The following is a 19,214-nucleotide window of genomic DNA, read 5'->3' on the forward strand; positions in this document are numbered from 1 at the left end:
TGTTCACTTGACAGTGTGTTAGTGCTATCTAGTGGAGAGTTTGCTTTCCTGTTGTAAATACCTAGCTGTTGAAAAACACACAGTGCACCTGGTGTGCCTCACATAGTGTGATGAATTATTAAATGTATCTTAAAACTTCATGAGATGAAAGATTTTGCAAGGTATTTCAGTGAGATAAATCTCTCACTGATCATTTTATTTTTAAATCTTATTTGTAAAATGAAGTTAGTGCCAGCTCTGGAGCAGGGCTGCCCAGAGGATTCAGGGGACCTGGGGTCTTCGGCGACGGGGGTCATTCCGCACCGGGTCTTTGGGACACTTCGGCGGCAGGTCCCAGAGCGAGTGAAGGACCTGCTGCCGAATTGCCGCCGAAGACCCAGAGTGGAAGAAGCCCTCGCCGCCAAATTGCCGCTGAAGACCCGGAGTGGAAGAAGCCCTCGCCGCTGAATTGCCGCTGAAGAGCCGGAGCGGAAGAAGCCCTCGCTGCCGAATTGCCACTGAAGACCCAGACCGGAAGAAGCAGTGGGTCCTTCACTCGCTCTGGGTGTGTTCGGCGGCACTGAAGGACCTGCTGCTGAAAACCAGACCAAAAACTCTCGTGGGGGGCCCTGAAAACTCTCATGGGGGCCCCTACAGGGCCCAGGGCAAATTGCCCCACTTGCCCTCCGCTCTGGGCAGCCCTGCTCTGGAGACCAGAACAGGAACAACAGAGGCAGTAGCTCTGCAAGCTTTCCCACTGAGTTTCACGTCTGAACTACAAGAACCATTTCCAAGGGTGAGACATGATTTCCGTCTCTCTGGCTCACTCAACTCTTTGCTAACACTGCCAACAGGTGAGCCAAACAGTGCTAATTAAGGTAGTGGTTTTGTGCTATAATCACACTCCTAGCTCAGGGATGAGGATGTAAATTTTTCAAAGGAATAATTTATACTACAGTGTGCTATAAAAATTCTATAATTTTGCTTTTGTTATTTTATTGAATTTCCAGTATACAAAACAAATTCTGTGTGAGGAACCAAATAAGTCCACAAGTAGCTGGTGTGGATAGTTTTTTACATATGGAAGGTGCATGGACCTTGGTGCTGATAACTGTTACTTGTTCACTACAAATGGAGAGAGATTAACATTCAAGTAGACAGCAGTTCAAATTCATAATCATTAGTGGTTTTGGATGTTGTTGCTAGTTCATAGGCTTTCACCAAAAGCTGTTCAAAGTAGTCTAGGCACTGGCTAACCTGAGCTTTGATCTTGTATTTCTTCCATTTCTTCGTTTAGACACGTTGTAATCATAGTATCAGAGGGGTAGCTGTGTTAGTCTGAATCTGTAAAAAGCAACAGAGGGTCCTGTGGCACCTTTAAGACTAACAGAAGTATTGGGAGCATAAGCTTTCGTGGGTAAGAACCTCACTTCTTCAGATGCAGGCTCTCCCTGGGTGGGGGGGTCTGGGCTGGGTTAGGCTAGGCTGGGTGAATTGGGGGGGGGCTGGGCTGAGCTAGGCTCACCCGGCTGGGTGAGGGGGGGCTTGCATCTGAAGAAGTGAGGTTCTTACCCAGGAAAGCTTATGCTCCCAATACATCTGTTAGTCTTAAAGGTGCCACAGGACCCTCTGTTGCGTTGTAATCATAGGATTTTCTCTTGTAAGAGAGCCTGATGATGATGCATTTCCTTGCTGCTGTTAATATTCTTAATAAATATATTTGTTATGAGACCCTTAAAGTGTTTCAACGAGGGGAAGGCAGAATGCAAAATCAGCTGGGCTACTTAAACAAAGGGACTTTTATGGTTTGTGGTTACTTCAGTTGGTCACAGCTGCTGGGGGGCTGTATTCCATGCAGCAGACATTGCTACACGTTAGGGACAAGGTGGGCAAGGTAATATCGGTCCTTGGACCAACTGCTGGTGGTGAGAGAGAGACAAGCTTTGGCTCTTCCTTGGCTCTAGGAAGCTCCAGTTCTCTCTGGGTCCAACAGACGAACGATATTGTCCCGCCCACCTTGTGTCTCACTACCAGCAGGGCTCCCGTCACGCTGCACATAATCCTTGCTCCTGCTCCACCCGCTCCGTGGGAACGGCCTTTGCAGTGCACGGCCAGCGCAGTCCCCGCCAGGTGGCGCTGCGGCGCAATGGCCAGCGGCGCCGGACCTCCGCCAGCCGCGGCTTGCCAGGCCTCCTCAGTGGAGTTCCGAGTCGCCGGCCTCCCCGCCCTGCGCCAGCCCCTCTCTATGGATCGCCGATGCGGATGGGGCTGGGGGGAAGATGGCTCTGTCTAGGGGGCTGCGGTGCTGCCAGCGGGTGCTCGCCTGGGTGCCGGTCGTTATCATCACCCTGGTGGTGCTCTGGTCCTACTACGCCTACGTGTGCGAGCTCTGCCTGGGTGAGTGGGGGAGGGGGAGCTCTGCCCGGCTGGGCTGGGCTAGGCTAGGCTAGGCTGGGTGAATGGGGGGGCTCTCCCTGGGTGAGGGGGGGTTGGGCTGGGTGTGGGGAGGTGGGCAAGAGGCTCGGCTGGGTGAGTGGGGGGGGAGGCTCTGCCCGGCTGGGCTGGGTGAATGGGGGGGCTCGTCCTGGGTGAGGGGGGGGGGCTGTGCCCGGGTGGGCTGGGGGGGGTCTGCTTGGGCTGTGCCCGGCCTGGGAGCTGAAGTTTGGGTGAGTGGGGGAGTGAGGCTCTGCTTGGGGGACTGGGGAACAGGATTGGGGGGGCACTGGATGAATAAACGTGTGTGAAGCAGCGACAGTAACGTGGGGTGAGGTAGAAGGTGACACCCCTGAATTTCCCCCCCCCCCCATCCTGTATATGAGGGGATGTGTATGTGGGGTCTCCCAGAAGGCGAGGGAGGACTAAACAGAGTCTGGCAAGAGGAAAGGGCCTAAATATTTGGCCCCAGCTGTGGGGAGGGATTCATTCCCTTCCAGGTTGGGGAGGAGATGGGGAGACAAATATTCTCTCCCATGATGATGGCAGCAGCAGCATTGCCAACTGTAAGCTTTAAAAAAAATCACTATTTAGGCCCCCCAAAATAATGGCAACTGTAAAAATAATAATTTTTAGATGCTTTTTATTTGCCTTCTGGGGGTTGAGTAAAGGCTCAAGCTTTTTCCTGCAACCATGAACGGCTAGAATCTTTTTTTAAAGAAATGAAAGCTGAGATTCTTATATGATTGTGTGACTCCAAGAGGTTGGGTTTGACAAAAAGCCCTAAATATTTTGAGACTTGTGATACCATGAGAGTTGACAATACTATGATGGTAGTAAAATCGGCATTAATATGCAGAGCGAGAGCAGCAGTGTTTGTAGTGAGCTGCATGTTTGGCCGTAAATACATTCTTTGCACATGGGCCCTTTAAATTCTTGTTGGGTAGATTACACAGAAAAGAGACCCATCCAGATATAGACCAGTTGGTCAGCATCTGTGGTCACTTTGGACACAACATCTGTCACCACTGAACTTGCATTGAGTCTCATCTCAGAAGCGCAAGACAGTGGGTAGCAGTGACTAACTTTGGGTTTGCAGTGTCCAGTGCAAGAGCAGTAGTTCACAAAGACATGATTATTTGTGAAGTTATTATGGATAAGGACTAGTATTACTGAGTCTTAATAGGATGATTCATCTGGTCTTGTGTTGGCACAGTTGGGTCCACAGGGAATGTAATTTATCATGAGTTTCAGGAGCGTTGGGGAGGTGGCTCTACTTTTTGCCTCTTGCTATGTGTATACAACTGCAGTAGCAGAGGGGAGTATGAGTAAACGAGCAGGGGAATCACACCCTGTAGCTCATACTATAGATGTAACCTTCGATGTAGAAAGTAACTTGTTCTAATGACCGATATATTTGTGTTTCCCATTAGCATGCCAGTTCCAGGATGGGATTAATTTGGGGGATTTTTATGGTGCACTGGGCATCCCACTACCCCAGATTCATGACTCAGTTCTTTTCTCAGCTAATGTTGAACTGGTATTGTTGGCTGTTGAATGTGGAGTTGAATCTGAATCTCATATTCTCAGATGCTATGGCGATGGGTGATGTTGAGGGGGTTGGGGGAGACACAGACCTCCAATGAAATTTCATGTTAATGGACCCTGAACCGTATTTAACGGTGGTTTCTATTTAAATTAAATAAAAAATAGTGAGTGATGCTCTACAATGCAGACCAATTTCTTTTGTCTCTTTATCTAACCTAGGCTTTTGCTACTTGAATGACCAATTCATAAGAACAATCAGTGCAGTCTACAATAAATTGTTTTGTCACAATGTTACCTAAGGGCTAAAGTGATTATTAGTAAGTTTGCAAGCAAGTTTAAAATAATATAATTCGTATAATAGTATTTAACATTTCCATAGCACTTTGTGGTAGGATGTCTGGGTGCAATCCATGAAGGTATTTAGGCACCTATGTCCTGTTTATAAGCACCTGAGTCCTGTTTTTAAGCACCACTGCAGTCCTTAAAACTCCTGCTTGGCTGCCACCTAATCCAATAGGTACCTAAACTCACTCAGCGCCTCTGGGCACGTGCACTGCAGCCTCTCTCTAGGCACCAGAGATAGATCCGGTGAGTGCCCTAGCCACCAGACTATGGAATATCCTGATGTAGGTCTTCCTCAATCTCTCCTATTGAAGGCATTCCACTTTAAATTAAACAATGGAATAATAAATAGTAATTAGACCAGAGAGAGAGTTAAAATGACTCCATAGCCTAGTGATTAGAGCACTCACCTGACAGGTGGCAGACCCCTGCTCAAATCCCTTCTACCCCTCAGTAGGAAGGGGGACTTGAATCAGGAGGTCTCCAACAGCCTGGAGGATTACCCTATGCATTAGACTACAGGTTATATGGGAAGTCTTCCTGGTCCTTCTGTTTCCCTGTCATTTGGTTTGGGCCCCACGTGCAGCTTTGGTGGCCAAATGCCTATCTTCCCTCGGTTCCTGGATCACTAGCAAAGATAGATGCCTCCTTGCAGCCCATAGTTAGGTGCTTATCTCTGTGAGAGGGGCTGGGCTTAACATAAACCCCTCTGGTCAGCATCTCTCATTGGCTAGCTTAGGTGGCTCCCCACTTAGCATGCTGGCTTTGTGGATCGCAGTCTAAGGGACCTATCCCTCCCCACTCATTGTATAAGGAACTTAAGTACCTAACGCAGGCTTTCTGGATCTCCGCAGCATTTGTGTGATTTTTCTAGGCACCTAAAGGGCATCACAAAGCCTGAGTCCCTTCATGGGTCACCACTTATGTGTCTAATCCTGTGATCCAAGAAGGGGTTAAACCTCCTCACTAGGCAGAAAGGAAGACGCTGCTCCTAAAAGAGATGGGTAGAGCTGTCAGTCCTGGAAAGAAGAGCTGACAGCTGTGTTTGTTAAGCTCTTTGGAGGTAGAACTGATGGCTGTGCCTCTTTATTGGGGTAAAGCCAAATAAAGGAAGCAGAGGTCACCAAAGAGGAGGGAGGGATGTTTCTGAGATGAGGAAAGAGCTGCTTTCTGGTCTCCTCCTAACCTAGGAGGCTCTTGAATCAAACACCAACGAGGGGAGTGGAGAAACCGCAGAAACATTTGCTTGTCTTGTGCTCAGGACTGTACTGGTGGTAGCCAGGGCAGTAACCATGGTAAGATCTATTTTTGTTTTTCTACAGTTGGACTAGGTACAAGGAAGTTGCCCTGCATTTGATGTTTCATTTCAACATGTAGTCAAGAGAAGCCACCCCATGACTTTTTTTAAATTTTCCTTTTACTGAGATTAGAACGACTTTATTCCTTTTAGAAATTAATTTAAAGGAACTGTAACCCTCAGCTGCGCAGATATGGTCAGTAGTTTGTTATCCCAGTGACATAAAGAGGTTAACAAAATATATACCTAAAGTACCATTGGAATTTTGGGAAGTGTTTCGCTAGAAGGGCTATATAAGTTTAGTAATAATAATATTTAGTTCTTATAAGATCAAATCCAACTCCCATTAAAGTCAATTGGGCCAATATCGCACTTTTCAACTGTAGATTGTTCTGCAGCCACAAACTAGGTGAAGTGTTTCAAACAGCATGACAGTAAGGGAAGAGGAAGTTTGTTTCCTGTGTTCTTGGTCAAATCATCGGTTTCTTCAAAGCCCATGCAGAGCAGACAGGACCTCTGTGTCTAAAATTTCACCAGACACAGACTCACTCACTGTATGAAACTCAGTTTCTCTGTATTGGAAGGATGAATGGCTGAATTGATGCTCTTAGGATTTGAATCTGCTTTTCTAGGGAATGCACATATCTGAAAACTGATACTTAGAGCTCTACGTTGTCCCTTCCAAACTCTTGGCATAATAGTTTTTCTTTTTCTTTTTTTTAAAACAGATTCTGTAACATAATACCACTGTGAATTTGAAACAGTGTAGAGGTGATGTGCTGTATTCCAGAGGGAATATCTCATGCTATTAACACTGCAGCTGTTGCTGCCTGATTTGGATATGAAGCCATGCTTCAGAGGAGGTTGGTTCCAGTGACTGGCTGGTGGATGCTGCCACAGCATGAGAATGATAGGGAATGAATGTGCTGGAGGCGTGACTATTATGCCATGTCAAGAAGGAAGGAAAAGTACAAACTGTTGCAAAACCATAGGGTTAAAGTGTCCACTCCCTTGGGCTTACGCTGCCTGGGAGGGTCCTACTGTGAGCATCAAAATGAGCCTTAGGAGGGAGCCAGGCAGCAGTTGTGTAATGCTAGCGAGGCCTCGTAGTGCTGATTTTCAAAGAACCAAAGAAAAGGGAAGAGGATATTGCATATTCAAATGTGAATAAGTGACCGTGCATCGACAAATGATAAATTTTGCTGTATTTTTCATCTATAAAAACCTGATTACTTAGCTGATTTCAAATAGCCTATAGCTCAAAAGTACCAGATAGCATGGCATTAACAAAAGCCATCTTCATCAACATACGCAATACATCTCAGTTCTTATTCTAATTTGTATTTTTCCATGTGAACTGGTTGAAAGACCATATTCAAAGAGTAGTTATCAGTGGTTCGCTGTCAAACTGGGAGGGTGTTTCTAGTGGAGTCCTGAAGCAGTCAATCATGGGTCAGGTACTGTTCAGTATTTTCATTAATTACTTGGATAATGGAATGGAGAGTATGCTTATAAAATTTGTGGATGACACCAAGCTGGGAGAGATTGCAAGTGCTTTGGGAGATCGGATTAGAGTTCAAAATGACCTTGACAAATCGGAGATGTGGTCTGGAATCAACAAGACAAAATAAAACCAAGTGCAGAACACTACAAAATGGGGAATAACTGGCTAGATGGAAGTACTGCTGAAAAGGATTTGGTGGTTATATGAGTCAACAATGTGATGTAGTTGCAAAAAATGGCTAATGTCATTCTGAGGTGTACTAACAGGAATGTTAAATGAGAGGTGATTGTCCTGATCTATTCTGCACTGCTCATGCCTCAGCTAGAATACTGTGTCCAATTCGCTTTAGAAAAGATCTTGTAAAACTGAGAGGGTCCAGAGAAGAACAACAAAAATGATAAAAGATTTAGAAAACCTGATCTGTGAGGAAAGGTTAAAAAAACTGGGCATGTTTAGTCTTAAGAAAAGAAGACTGAGCGGGGGACCTGATAAAAGTCTCCTGTGTGTTAAAGGCTGTTATAAATAGGGCTTTGAGGTAGGATAGGAAGTAATTGGCTTAATCTGCACCAGGGGAGATTTAGATTAGATATTAGAAAACTTTCTAACTGTAAGGGTAGTTAAGATCTGGAATAGACTCCCAAGAGAGATTATAGAATCCCCATCATTGGAGGTTTTTAAGAGCAGGTTAAACATACACCTGTCAGGGAAGGTCCAGGTTTAGTCAGCCCTGCCCTCAGCATAGGGGGCTGGACCTGAGTTATGTTCTGTCATGAGCATAAGATAAATTGATGAGATGAAACTTGATGTAGTTAAGTCTTATTTACCCAAGTAGAAACTGCAGCTGTTTTGGAAACATTGGGAGTTCCAAAAGACCAGAGCATTGATGTTTTCCCAGAAGCTGAATAGTGACTCTAAAAATGGCATGGCGGGGCCAGCCATTGTTTCTAGATAAATGTGGATCAGATCTGCTCAGTTTTCAAGGTGTTTTCTAAACTCATATGTTGCCTGCTACTGACACAAGAGATGGTGTATTATCATTCTAACTTAAGCATTTATAACTCTTCATCTAAATCATATGACCCCAGGACAGTCAAGAATAGTAGGAGCGCCTTAATACCACAATATAGTACCAACAACTTCTCTTAATTCATCAGTATCTCTTCCTGTAGAACCCTGTGTTTTCCTTGGGGAAGTCTCCCTTTTAAATACTGTCTTGATCCCACTAGGTTTAGTTTGTTGGAGCAAATGAAATCACCGCCCAAAAGCTTGTTTGTTTGAGAGTTTGCCAAGAGGTGTTAAAACTTTAAAAAAAAATCAAAAGTGTAATTACACATACTAAGCTGTATCAAAATGTCTGATCATATGTGTAAAGTTACCTGTGTAACTTTATATCTTCAGTTTCCCAGACAGAGTAACTGTGTTTTTATTCAACAGCCAGTTTTAGAAATATTTGCCATACTTGTAAGAGAGTTAAAAAACACCCAAATTTCTGTAACAGAGGTTTTTTAATCTTGTTCCCTCCCCAGAAAGAGGGAGAGAGACAGACAAATTTGGAAATGAGGGAAGAGGGAAAAGTATCCGCTAAAATGACAGGATCTTTTTGGACCTCAGTTTCTTTACCAAAAATGTATTGCGGCTAATGACACTTGTGCATTTCCTGAGAATTTGTTCTTTTTATCCACCAGCAAGGCTCAGCTTCATAGCCACTAACCACCAGCTGAGAACTGGGCAGATCTCCTATTGCAGTTTGCCACTTTTGCGACTCCTTAAATCAACCTGGGGGGATAACTACTGAGCAACACAAAGCTCTCACAGCTCTCCCCCGCCTCCTCACTATGCAAATGTAGCTGTTGACAATGTCCCCCTCCTCCCTGCAGGCTGAAGCAAGCAGTGAGCTCCATAGTGCTCTTGGTGCCCTGTTAATCCAGATTGCAGCTAGATGGGTCCAAGTAAAACCCTGTGTGTCATTGCAGAGTACCACTGATAGACTGTCATGGCCTAGCCAGGTAGCCAATTTTAATTTTACATTGATACAAAATTAACTGTACATCCCTGGATATTAATAAACAAGACTTCCAATGTAGAAATGAAAGCAGTTGGAAACTAGCTCCAAGCAGGCATATCAGTAAATAAGTGAAGATGTTATTTGGACAGGCTGTTAGAGGAGCCCTGATTATCTTGCAGGCATCAATACCATTGGGACTCCTAAGAAAAATTACATTTTGTAGGAATGGAAAATACAGTGTAACTAAGATGATTGAACATTTTATTATGGAGACCATTCAAGTGAATAAATGAAAAGAGATGCTTTCCCAGGTGTAGTGTTATGTCTGATCATGGTTTAATGATCAAAATTGGGAATAATTTCTTTTTGACCTTCTAGCATATTGATTTTTTTTTCTTTTTTCTTTTGTTTTAGAAAAGATTATAGACTGCTTTGGGAATTTCATCTGCTGCATAAACATATACTTGTTTTTTCTTTTTCAGTGACTCTAACCAATCCTGTAGAACAAGGTAGGTGAATCTTATTAAATACCTTGGCATTTGGCCATAGTTCCAAAGGTGCATGAACATCTACTTAAAAGAAAGCAATTGAAAATCATTTTTTGTATATTTATATACATAACAGCTCTCGAGGGAAAGGGTATTCGCACTGAATCTCCAAATAGTAGGATCTTTCAGTTCAGTAACAAGAAAATTTAAAAGCAAACATTTCCATACTCCAGCAGACCACAAACAATAACTTCTTGTAGAATTCCATTAAACCATCATACTCTTTCAATATTTCCTCCCTCCTGATTGCACATTACCAGGATATATATAGCATGTATCACGAGAAGTGTTCTAATCTCTCTCTGTACTAGTGAAAGGTGCCAATTGGAAGTGGAAATCCTCTGTTTATTCCCAGAACACGGGCAACAGGGCATGCTCCCAAATCACCTTCACACACATTATCCTACTTCTTCTGTAAAAATACTATCTCTAAACAGTATTTCAGTCTCTGTGGACCCAATTAATTTTCTTCATTGCTGTATTGAGGCATTCAATTAATGCCACTTGTCATGGTTTTGTAAAATAGATACCTCTTGACCAAGACCACTAAACTCATTTTCCATAGGCCACTGGGCAGCCATTGAATGATAATGACTTTCAGACTACAGTCTCTATATGAATTATGACTAGTGGCCTGGGGTGAAAGGTTTTATGTCCCATTACTAGTTCACCACTGCACTCTCCTTGTTCACATGCACCTTCTTCAAATTTGTTCAGTAATGTGACAGTTTATTCTCATGGGAGCAGAAACAGAACGTCAAGGTCACTGAATAAATCAGGCAGGAGGAGCAGGCAGGATTAGACAGAGCTACCATTGGCACGTACTGTCAGTGGGTTAAATTCCAGCCCCATGTGATGGGGTTAATGGGAGTTTTGCCATTTGGCCCTTTGAGCCAGATTCTCTGTCCTGCTCCATCCGTTTTGTGCTACTTTAATGGTACAAAGGGGATGCAGTCTGGCACTGTCTCCCCTGCTGGAGATTTCCACAGCATGGGAGAGTCCCCAGCAGGTGTACAGCTGGCATACATAGCTCCCACACAACCCATCCCAGGGGACGGGGAGGCATAGCAGCTTTGCTGATCCTCATCTGGCAGACTGGCCCTTGAGGACCCATGTCAGCCGGAACACACAAGAACAGCTTCCAAAGCAGAGAACTGGTGAGCTGTAACTCACTCTCTGATGGCCTCCTCTTTCAGTGCACCAAGCAGGTTCTCTTTGCAGCAAAGTACTGCCCCAATATCTTAAGTGGTCACAAAGGAAATGTAGAAAATATGGCAATAAGTTCATGATGATCCAGCAAAATATATCTTCTTTGTAAAGGTTGCCAGTGAACTTAAATCACTGCATGTAAGTTCCCTGGTGAAAAGTTTGCTCACCCTGATTCTTTTTTCCCAGAGAAGCCCCACTGTGCCACCTAACCAGCATAACTAAACTATCAGCAAAAGTTATCTCCTTAAATGCTGGTTTAAGAATGACTGAGTGTTTGCCCTGTCCTGCTGGGACACCACAGAATGAGCTAGTGGCTTGTCACTCCCAAATAACTAGCATCCCTTAGTTATGTCTTTTTCATTCTGCCTATGTTATATAAAAATATGTGCCCCCAAAAACAGTGCATTGCTGTTCTGCAGTACGCTGTTTCATTTGAAATCAGTCCAATATTTGGATCTACCTCAGTGGGAGCCATTTCCAGTGTGAATTCCATTACTCCTGAGATGAGTTTCCTTAAATAAGGGTGACTTGCTTAAAACTACTTTGCACTATCCAGAGTAGAAATTCTTTACTGATGTCACTCAGTAAGTCCTGGGAAGGAGCAGGGAAAATGTCTTGGGGTACATCTTGGGATATCAATCTATCGGGGATCGATTTATCGAGTGTAGTGTAGACACGATAAATCGATCCCTGATCGCTCTCTCGTCGACCGCTGAACTCCAGCTCAGCGAGAGGCAGAAGCAAAGTTGACGGCGGAGCCGCGGCCGTCAATCCCGCGCCGCAAGGACGCGAAGTAAGTAATTCTAAGTCGATCTAAGATACATCGACTTCAGCTACCCTGTTCTCGTAGCTGAAGTTGCGTATCTTAGATCGATTTCTCCCCCACCCCCAGTGTAGACCAGGCCTTTGAGGGGTTGTGAAGTAAGCTACTGTTTATTTCACAGAGAAAGGAAAAGAGCTTTTAGGACACCTCAACCTCTCAGAATTTTTTTCAGTCCGGCACATGTGTACATACCATGTATATTATTGGTATGCACAGAGAATCCTACATTACTTCCTAAATTACTGTACTCTAGTTCTCTCTATATATAGCGAATGACACACTGGAAAGATCAATAATGCATCTAAACAGGCATTCTGTCTACAATAGTGGGCAACATGGATGCTTCAGAGGAAGGTGTAATCTCATATTGCATAGAATTGTGCAAAAAAGCTAACTGAAGAAGGATGATCTTGTGGGTAAGAAACAAGACCAGAAATCAGGGGGACCTGAGTTCTATTCCCAGTTCTGCAATAGATTTTTTTTTTTTTGAGGTTTTTTTAATTGTGTGTGTGCCCAGAGGCAGTGTGATGAGCACACTTCAAATAAATAAACTGAAGTTATCAATAACGTACCTGCCCTAATGTGGATAATTTATTATTCACATTGAAAGGGCCAAATGTTCAAGTCTGTACTCAGCCTTTACACTAGTTAAATTTCCATAAAATCTGAGTAAGGAAACAGGATTTGCTTTGGACTATAGCCTTCTGACTCTTCCTGTGCTGGTCATTTTAATTCTGAGTTCAACATGATCGGGAAAAGCACATATTGTATCTATTTAAGTGACACCCTAATAAATAAGGCTGTCTTGTATTTGCAGATATAACTGTGGGTGGTGGGTGAACATGCCATTGAGGGAGGCTAGCCCTGGCCCTCCCCCCTACCCGAGGCCCTGCACCTCCACTTCTGCTCGCCGGAGCCCGGAGCATCACTTCCCCCACAGTCCCCCCTGCATGCCCTCCATCCCAGCGCTGAGTGGGTGGGCGGCACAGCCAGAGTGCCCCCAACCCCGGAGCACTGGGCAGACGTGTGGTCCCAGCACTGGATGGACAGACGGGCAGTGCAGCGTGGCCCCAGCCCCGGGTCTTGTGCATACCGGCCCCGCCACAGAAGAGCAGGAAGGGTACTGGAAGCAGGCAGGAGGGATCTTGGGGGCGGAGCATGGGCAGGGCCACACTAGGCTGTTTGGGTAGGCACAGCCTTCCCCGGCCTATGCTACCTGCTGCCCATGGATATAACAGTAGTTCATATTGTAGTGTGTTTGAGCATTTAAAAAGATATCCAAGTGCTTTGCAAAGCTGATGCAGAACTGCCCTTTGCCCTTCTGAGTCTCTTCATATGCCTCATTTCAATGTCTCATGTCCTCCCAAATTCTTTCAAGTAAAGAAGTTTGTATATTGAAATAAGATTGTTCCAGGTACCTTGTTTATCATATGATAATGACATCTGGATGGATTACAACCCTGCCCCACAGCTGTGATCATTTCCTGTTTTGCCTACTTGCTGAAAAGAAATGTTTTCCCATTTTGCTTTGTCAATGAGCTTTGACAGCTGTAGTTAACAGTTCATAAGATATTAGATTTTTCCTGTGATATAAAATTCGGTTGGAACATAATATTTTTTAAATGAAGCACCCTGAATGGTGAAGAGTATAGAGTGACTTCTGCTTATGATTCATTATTCTTTTCTTCTCTTAGTGGCCTACCTCATAGTATTCCATGTCATCTTTGTGCTCTTTGTGTGGACATACTGGAAGTCTGTTTTTACTCTTCCGCTGCAGCCAGATAAAAAGGTAAGGGCCTAAGTACTTTTCATCCACTGCAAGCCTAAGACAATGAAAAGAAGCAAGTGGAGACAAAGGGAGAATTCAAGAAATCCATCTATACTATTGTGGCCAGGGACAACTGATGAGGCTTCCTGGCTAGATGGAAACGTGTCTGTGGCTGTCCATAAAAAAGAGTGCAGTTGAACCGTTCTGAGAATTGTTTAAATTAAGCTGTCTATGGAGCTTAGAGCAGGTATAGTGTTGCTTTACTTTCAAGTGGTTTAGGAGCTAACAGGATTTTAAATGGTCGAGGATAATGGGATTTATTATTATTAATTTACATATTTTAATGTCTTCGATCCCTAAGCATTTAACCAATCCTGAGATTCTTACTCAGTCTAACTTCACACCAATTCCATGACAATTTTTCCTGAGTAAGGACCTTGAGATTTGGCTCCTGTATACAGAGCTGGTTTAAAACAATATGGAGCCCTATGCATGCCTGCCTGGAGGTCCCCAAAGAGTGCACTGGTAGTGGTGACAGGGCCTCTTGAGCAGCAAAAGTGTTGCACCCTTGGAAGCATATCAGTTGTCCTCCTGGAGTGGGTGTAGGCCAGGTGATTTTCTCCCTGGTTCTAGTGTTGGCTGATCTGCCCTCGGTTGGAGGCTGTCTGCAGACTCAGACAAATGTCATTGCATTGATTACACTTGGTTCATATTTTCGGGGTGGAGGTTGGCAACCATGAAGGCTTGAAACATATTTTTTGTTTTAAATGAAAGCCGAAATTCTGACATCACATGACTGTGGGAGCCAGGCCCCTAGGCATGGGTCTGTTGTTTAATTTGCCAATCCCTGCCTATATACACATAGGAGACACTTATCCCAGTAGCAAAATGTCCTTCTGCGGTGATAATAGAAATAGAAAAATCACTGTCCAAGGGCACAACAAGGAGGGAGAAGAGGCATTTGGAGGAATCACTTCACCAAAATGCAGACTGTGATTCATTTACTTGACAAATCATATTCTTAATTTTAGGGTATTTTTAAGACAGAGAGCATGCCTCATTGGAGCACAGGACTGGGAGCCAGGAGTTCCTGGATTCTAATCTTTGCTCTGACATTGATTTACTGTCTGACTGTACTCAAGTCACTTCACTTCTTTATGCTTCATTATACCCTTTGGCAAAATACCAAGCTCAGAAGGCTGTTATGAGGTTGAGTTAATGAATGTTTGTGCAGCACTTTAAAAATACTGCTCCAGAGTCTGAGCTTAGTTACCAAGATGTAAATTTATGTCAGTGGAATACTCCAGATTTGAACTAATGTAACTGAGAAAAGAATCTGCCTCATAACGTGCAATGTAAGTGCCACTATTATTATTATCATCATCATTATTATTGTAGTTATTTAATGAAGAGAAAACATCTAAGGCAACATGTAGTGAAGCTAATATATTATGCTGTGACCTCAGTTTCAGTTTGTGTTTCTTATGAGTGAATCAGTTAGTTCCCCAGCATTTGGTCTGTCCAACAGTGAATACCTCTCTGTTTATCTCATAAATGAAAGCCCTTCTAAGTGTGATTAATGTTTGTGCTTTGGAAGTAGTAGGAGGATAATGGCTTTTCCAACCTGGCCTGCCTTTGAAATATTACTGTACTACACATGGATAACTGGTCCTCTCATCATTTCTGCTTCTAGTTCCATATGTCCTATGCTGACAAAGAGCGCTATGAAAATGAAGAGAGACCGGAGGTGCAGAGGCAGATTCTTGTCGAAATTGCAAGGAAGTTGCCAGTGTACACAAGAACGGGGAATGGAGGTCAGCTAAGCAGAGGGCTTTGTTGATGTAAATCTATTCAATCTTGCTAAGCATTGTCTGCTGGCAATCCAGCTTATACTGGCAAGTAACAGCAAATCCCTCGTGCCAAGACATACTGCTAAAGGATTTCGGTGCTCAGAACTTTAATGCGGAGGAAATAATATTAGTTTAAAAGGATTTCCTTCCTGGCTTCTTCCTCCAGCCCTCCTGATTGGGGAAAACGAGAAATCCTTGATTACTTATCCCATTTCCAAATAGAGTGCCGGATGCTTAGTAGCCTTATGTTGTCTTCCTTTCTGTATTTATAGTTTGGAGACCGTAGTTGGGTTCCCAGGCTATACTTATTAACGTAGAATCATGGGCATAGCTTGGGGGGGATAAGAGGGTATCTCTTCCCTCCCCCCCACCAAACTGCAGCTCGGGCAGGCATGGAATTTGTTCCCCTGCCCCACCATGTGGCCCCTTTAGCCTGACTGAAGCTGCCCCCTCAAAGATGGAAGCCAAAGTACACCTATGTGTAGAACCAAATCGTGTAGCCTTTTTTTCCCATTTCAAAGAGGGTTTGGCCTGAGTAAAGACTGCAGGACGTGGTCCCATAATGAGGTCAACAGTTATTGTCCCTCCTGGACCTAGTTCTGCAGCCAAATACACATTGTTACTCCTGGGGGGAATTCTGTGCCACTGCGTAGGCACAGAATTTGTCCCCTGCAGATTTCTTTGCTTCCCCGCAGAAAAATGACTTTCTGACAGGGAAGCAAAGGGAAGCCACAAGAGCGGTCATGTGACCCTCCCCAGCAGTATGTTTTGGATGCCCAGTGCAGCTGGCAGAGAGGTAAATCGCAGTGGGGCAGGAGGCGGGACTTGGAAAGACCCGGCTGGTGGCTCCTACCCTGTGCTGGGCTCAGCTACTAGTCCCAGCTGGGCTGGGAGGATGCGGGACTTCCTCTTCCCCTGTACGGCATCCAGGGCTGCAGGGCCGGCTTTAGGAAGTGCGGGGCCCGATTCGAATACCCGGCGGCGGTCCAGGTCTTCAGCGGCACTTCGGTGGCAGGTCCTTCACTCGCTCCAGGTCTTCCGCAGCACTGAAGGACATGCCGCCGAAGACCCGGAGCGAGTGAAGGACCCGCCGCTGAAGTGCCGCTGAAGACCTGGACCGCCGCTGGGTGAGTAAAAAAATTAAAAAGGCGCCTAAGTTAGGCGCTCTTCTTGCTGGCGCGGGGCCCTTTTTAGGTGCGGGGCCCGATTCGGGGGAATCGGCCTAAAGCCGGCCCTGCAGGGCTGTGTCAGACCCTCCCCCAGATTTCCCCCCCAGCTGTAGGAAGCTCTGCAAACTCCACCCCCAACGTGCTTCCTGCATCCATCGCTTCTCAGCTGCGGAGGGAGGGATCATTGTACAGGGAACTGCTCTGCCATCCGTCCATTCCCCATGCAACCAGACCCCCTCATATCCAGACCCTCACACCAAACCTCACCCCTCCCCTGCAAACAGAAACACCCACACCCCCCATCCCTGACGAGCCCCACTCCCTTTGCACTTGGACCACCCTGACGAGCCACTCACAACCGGATCCCCACCATACTGAGCCCCAACTAGCTGCACCTGGATCCCCGCTCCACTCCCCCAGGATCTGAACTCCACCACTGAGGCTCCCCCCACCACCACCACCCGTACCCAGACTCCCCTGCCGATCTCTGTCCCCTCACAGCCAGACAAACACCCCCCCCACCCCCCCCGCTGAGCCCCGACCACCTTCATCTGGGCCCACCTGTAGAGTCCCATTAACGTTGCACCCAGAACCCCCCAACAAGCTCCTGTGCATCCAGATCCCCCACTGAGCCACCCACACGCAGATTGCCCCACACAGAACCCCCTCAACCCACACCTGGATCCCCTCACACTAAGCCCCTCTACACTTGGATCCTGCCTGGCTGAGCCTGCCCAACCACACCTGGTGCACTTGGCACAGGGGCGGGGTCCTGGGGTGTTTCTGGGGCAGGCCCAGTCCTTGCGCTATGTCAGGGTTGGGTACAGCCTCACTGCTGAGTCCGTGTACTGGGGGGAAGCTGCACAGTGATCTCCCACCTCTGTGCAGCCAGTGGCCTGTGCTCACCAAAGCCATGCTGGAGCCTCCACATTTATTTGACAAATAAAATTTGTAGAATTTTAAAATATTGTGCACAGAATTTTTAAGTTTTTGGCACAGAATGCCCTCCAGAGTAACAGATGGAACTCTTGTTGAAGCCTAAAGGAGTTCTATGGTTGGAGTTGCTCCAGCATTCAGGCCGGTGTATTCTTTAGTCAGCAATCTTAGGATCTGAAGTAAGCAACTTTTGTACTAGGCCATTGTTTAAATGGAGCTTTTTCAAAGCCACAGCACAAATGTACATGTACACACACATCCTGTTTCTACGTTTCTTTTGACTACCTTTGAGCTGGATATACATTCACTGCAAAGCCAGCCCCTACGAGTATTAGGACCACCGTTTATCTGTTTTTTGCCTGGCAGCCTGAATCAACTGTCAAGTTGTATAGGAAGCCAGTTATGCGAGAAAGGATGAGAACATGAACAGAGTGTTAAGTGTGTGCTCTCTTCTTGCTCATTATTTAACACTAACTACTAACACTAATACTTCTGTGTTTAATTTTAGCTATTCGATTCTGTGATAGATGCCAGCTAATCAAGCCTGACCGTTGTCACCACTGTTCTGTTTGTGCTATGTAAGTTATTGAAATGTTTTGACACCAGTGAATTGAGCCACTGCTAAGCAACAAAAATGACAATGTCTTGAACATGTACTTATAAACACAGAGGTACCCAGATGTTTTTCTGTGTTCAAGAACAGCCAAACAGTAAGGGCAAAACAATCAAAAGGGCTTCTGCTGGGTCTTGTGCACATATGTGTGCCAGCACCTACATGCACAGAAGTGTTAGCATTTGCACTCCCAAAACACTTTGTGTCCCTAAGAAGTTTTGTGGTTATAGTTTCCTACACTAGTGCCTGCATGGGTGTGAATCTGATGGAAGGTTTGACAGCTTATGAAAGGCACTAGCCACTGTCAGTGCACTAAAAAAAGATGTCTTTTTTTAATATGTCAGGCCTTTGCTATGTATTGGTAATGCAGAGATTGTAAGCACCCCAGAGCAGGAACCATCTTCATTTTTTGTCTTGTACAGCACCAAGGATGTCGGTAGCTCTTACAACAACAAATAGTCCACCTTAAAAATGGTGGCTGCCTTAAGAATGATGGAATGATAGCAGCCATCTTAAATCTATCTCTTTGTAGAAATACACCACAAAACTGAAGACTTTGTTGCTGACCTACAGTTGGTGGAGTTTTTGTTTATGAATCTGTTTAAGTTCCAAACATAAGGATCCTCTTTGTTGTATTTTTTTCTTTCCTTTTGCAGGTGTGTGTTAAAAATGGATCATCATTGCCCATGGTATGTCCAGGATATTGGTCTGTATCTTTCTGAAAGTAAAGGCTGTTTAAATCCTTTTGTTGGTATAGTGTCCGCATGCCTCTTTCTTTTATCACGGAGGATGTCTCTCTTTCTGTGTTTGGCACTGTATGAAATGGCCATACTGGGAAGGCTTGCTTGGAGCATTTGATTTCTTTTGAGGGACAAACAAGGAATATTGCAGTTAATAAAACAAGATTTTTAAAAGCTGTTATAAACTAATGTACTCTTAGATTATTACCCAGATTTGTAAAGGTGGCTCAACCCTACCTTTCATTTTGGGTACATAATCATTTGGGCGAGCAGTTAGTAGTTGCACCCACCAATAATATTTGCATGCAGTATGCATATGAAATGGTGTAATTTGTGCATATATGATAGTGTCTGCAGAATAGTGCATGAAAAATTTAAGATCACACTTGGAGAGTTTGCCCCCATACACTTATTTCCCAGAACTACTTGAGTTGAGATTTTTGAATGATT

General features: G+C 44.9%; 1 protein-coding gene across 1 annotated transcript in view; it reads left to right on the plus strand.

The window, feature by feature from the left end:
• Positions 1–2,160: 2,160 nt before the first annotated feature.
• The window catches only part of ZDHHC15 (zinc finger DHHC-type palmitoyltransferase 15), a 39,671-nt gene continuing 22,617 nt past the window's right edge, over positions 2,161–19,214 (plus strand). The window contains exons 1-6 of the mRNA XM_054040909.1: positions 2,161–2,376; positions 9,591–9,617; positions 13,383–13,477; positions 15,150–15,270; positions 17,920–17,989; positions 18,681–18,713. Coding sequence (XP_053896884.1) covers positions 2,259–2,376; positions 9,591–9,617; positions 13,383–13,477; positions 15,150–15,270; positions 17,920–17,989; positions 18,681–18,713 — 464 coding nt within the window. The 5' untranslated portion in view covers positions 2,161–2,258. The remainder of the gene's footprint in view (positions 2,377–9,590; positions 9,618–13,382; positions 13,478–15,149; positions 15,271–17,919; positions 17,990–18,680; positions 18,714–19,214) is intronic.

This window comes from Malaclemys terrapin, chromosome 9 (assembly GCF_027887155.1).
Source record: "Malaclemys terrapin pileata isolate rMalTer1 chromosome 9, rMalTer1.hap1, whole genome shotgun sequence".
Classification (NCBI taxonomy): domain Eukaryota; kingdom Metazoa; phylum Chordata; order Testudines; family Emydidae; genus Malaclemys; species Malaclemys terrapin.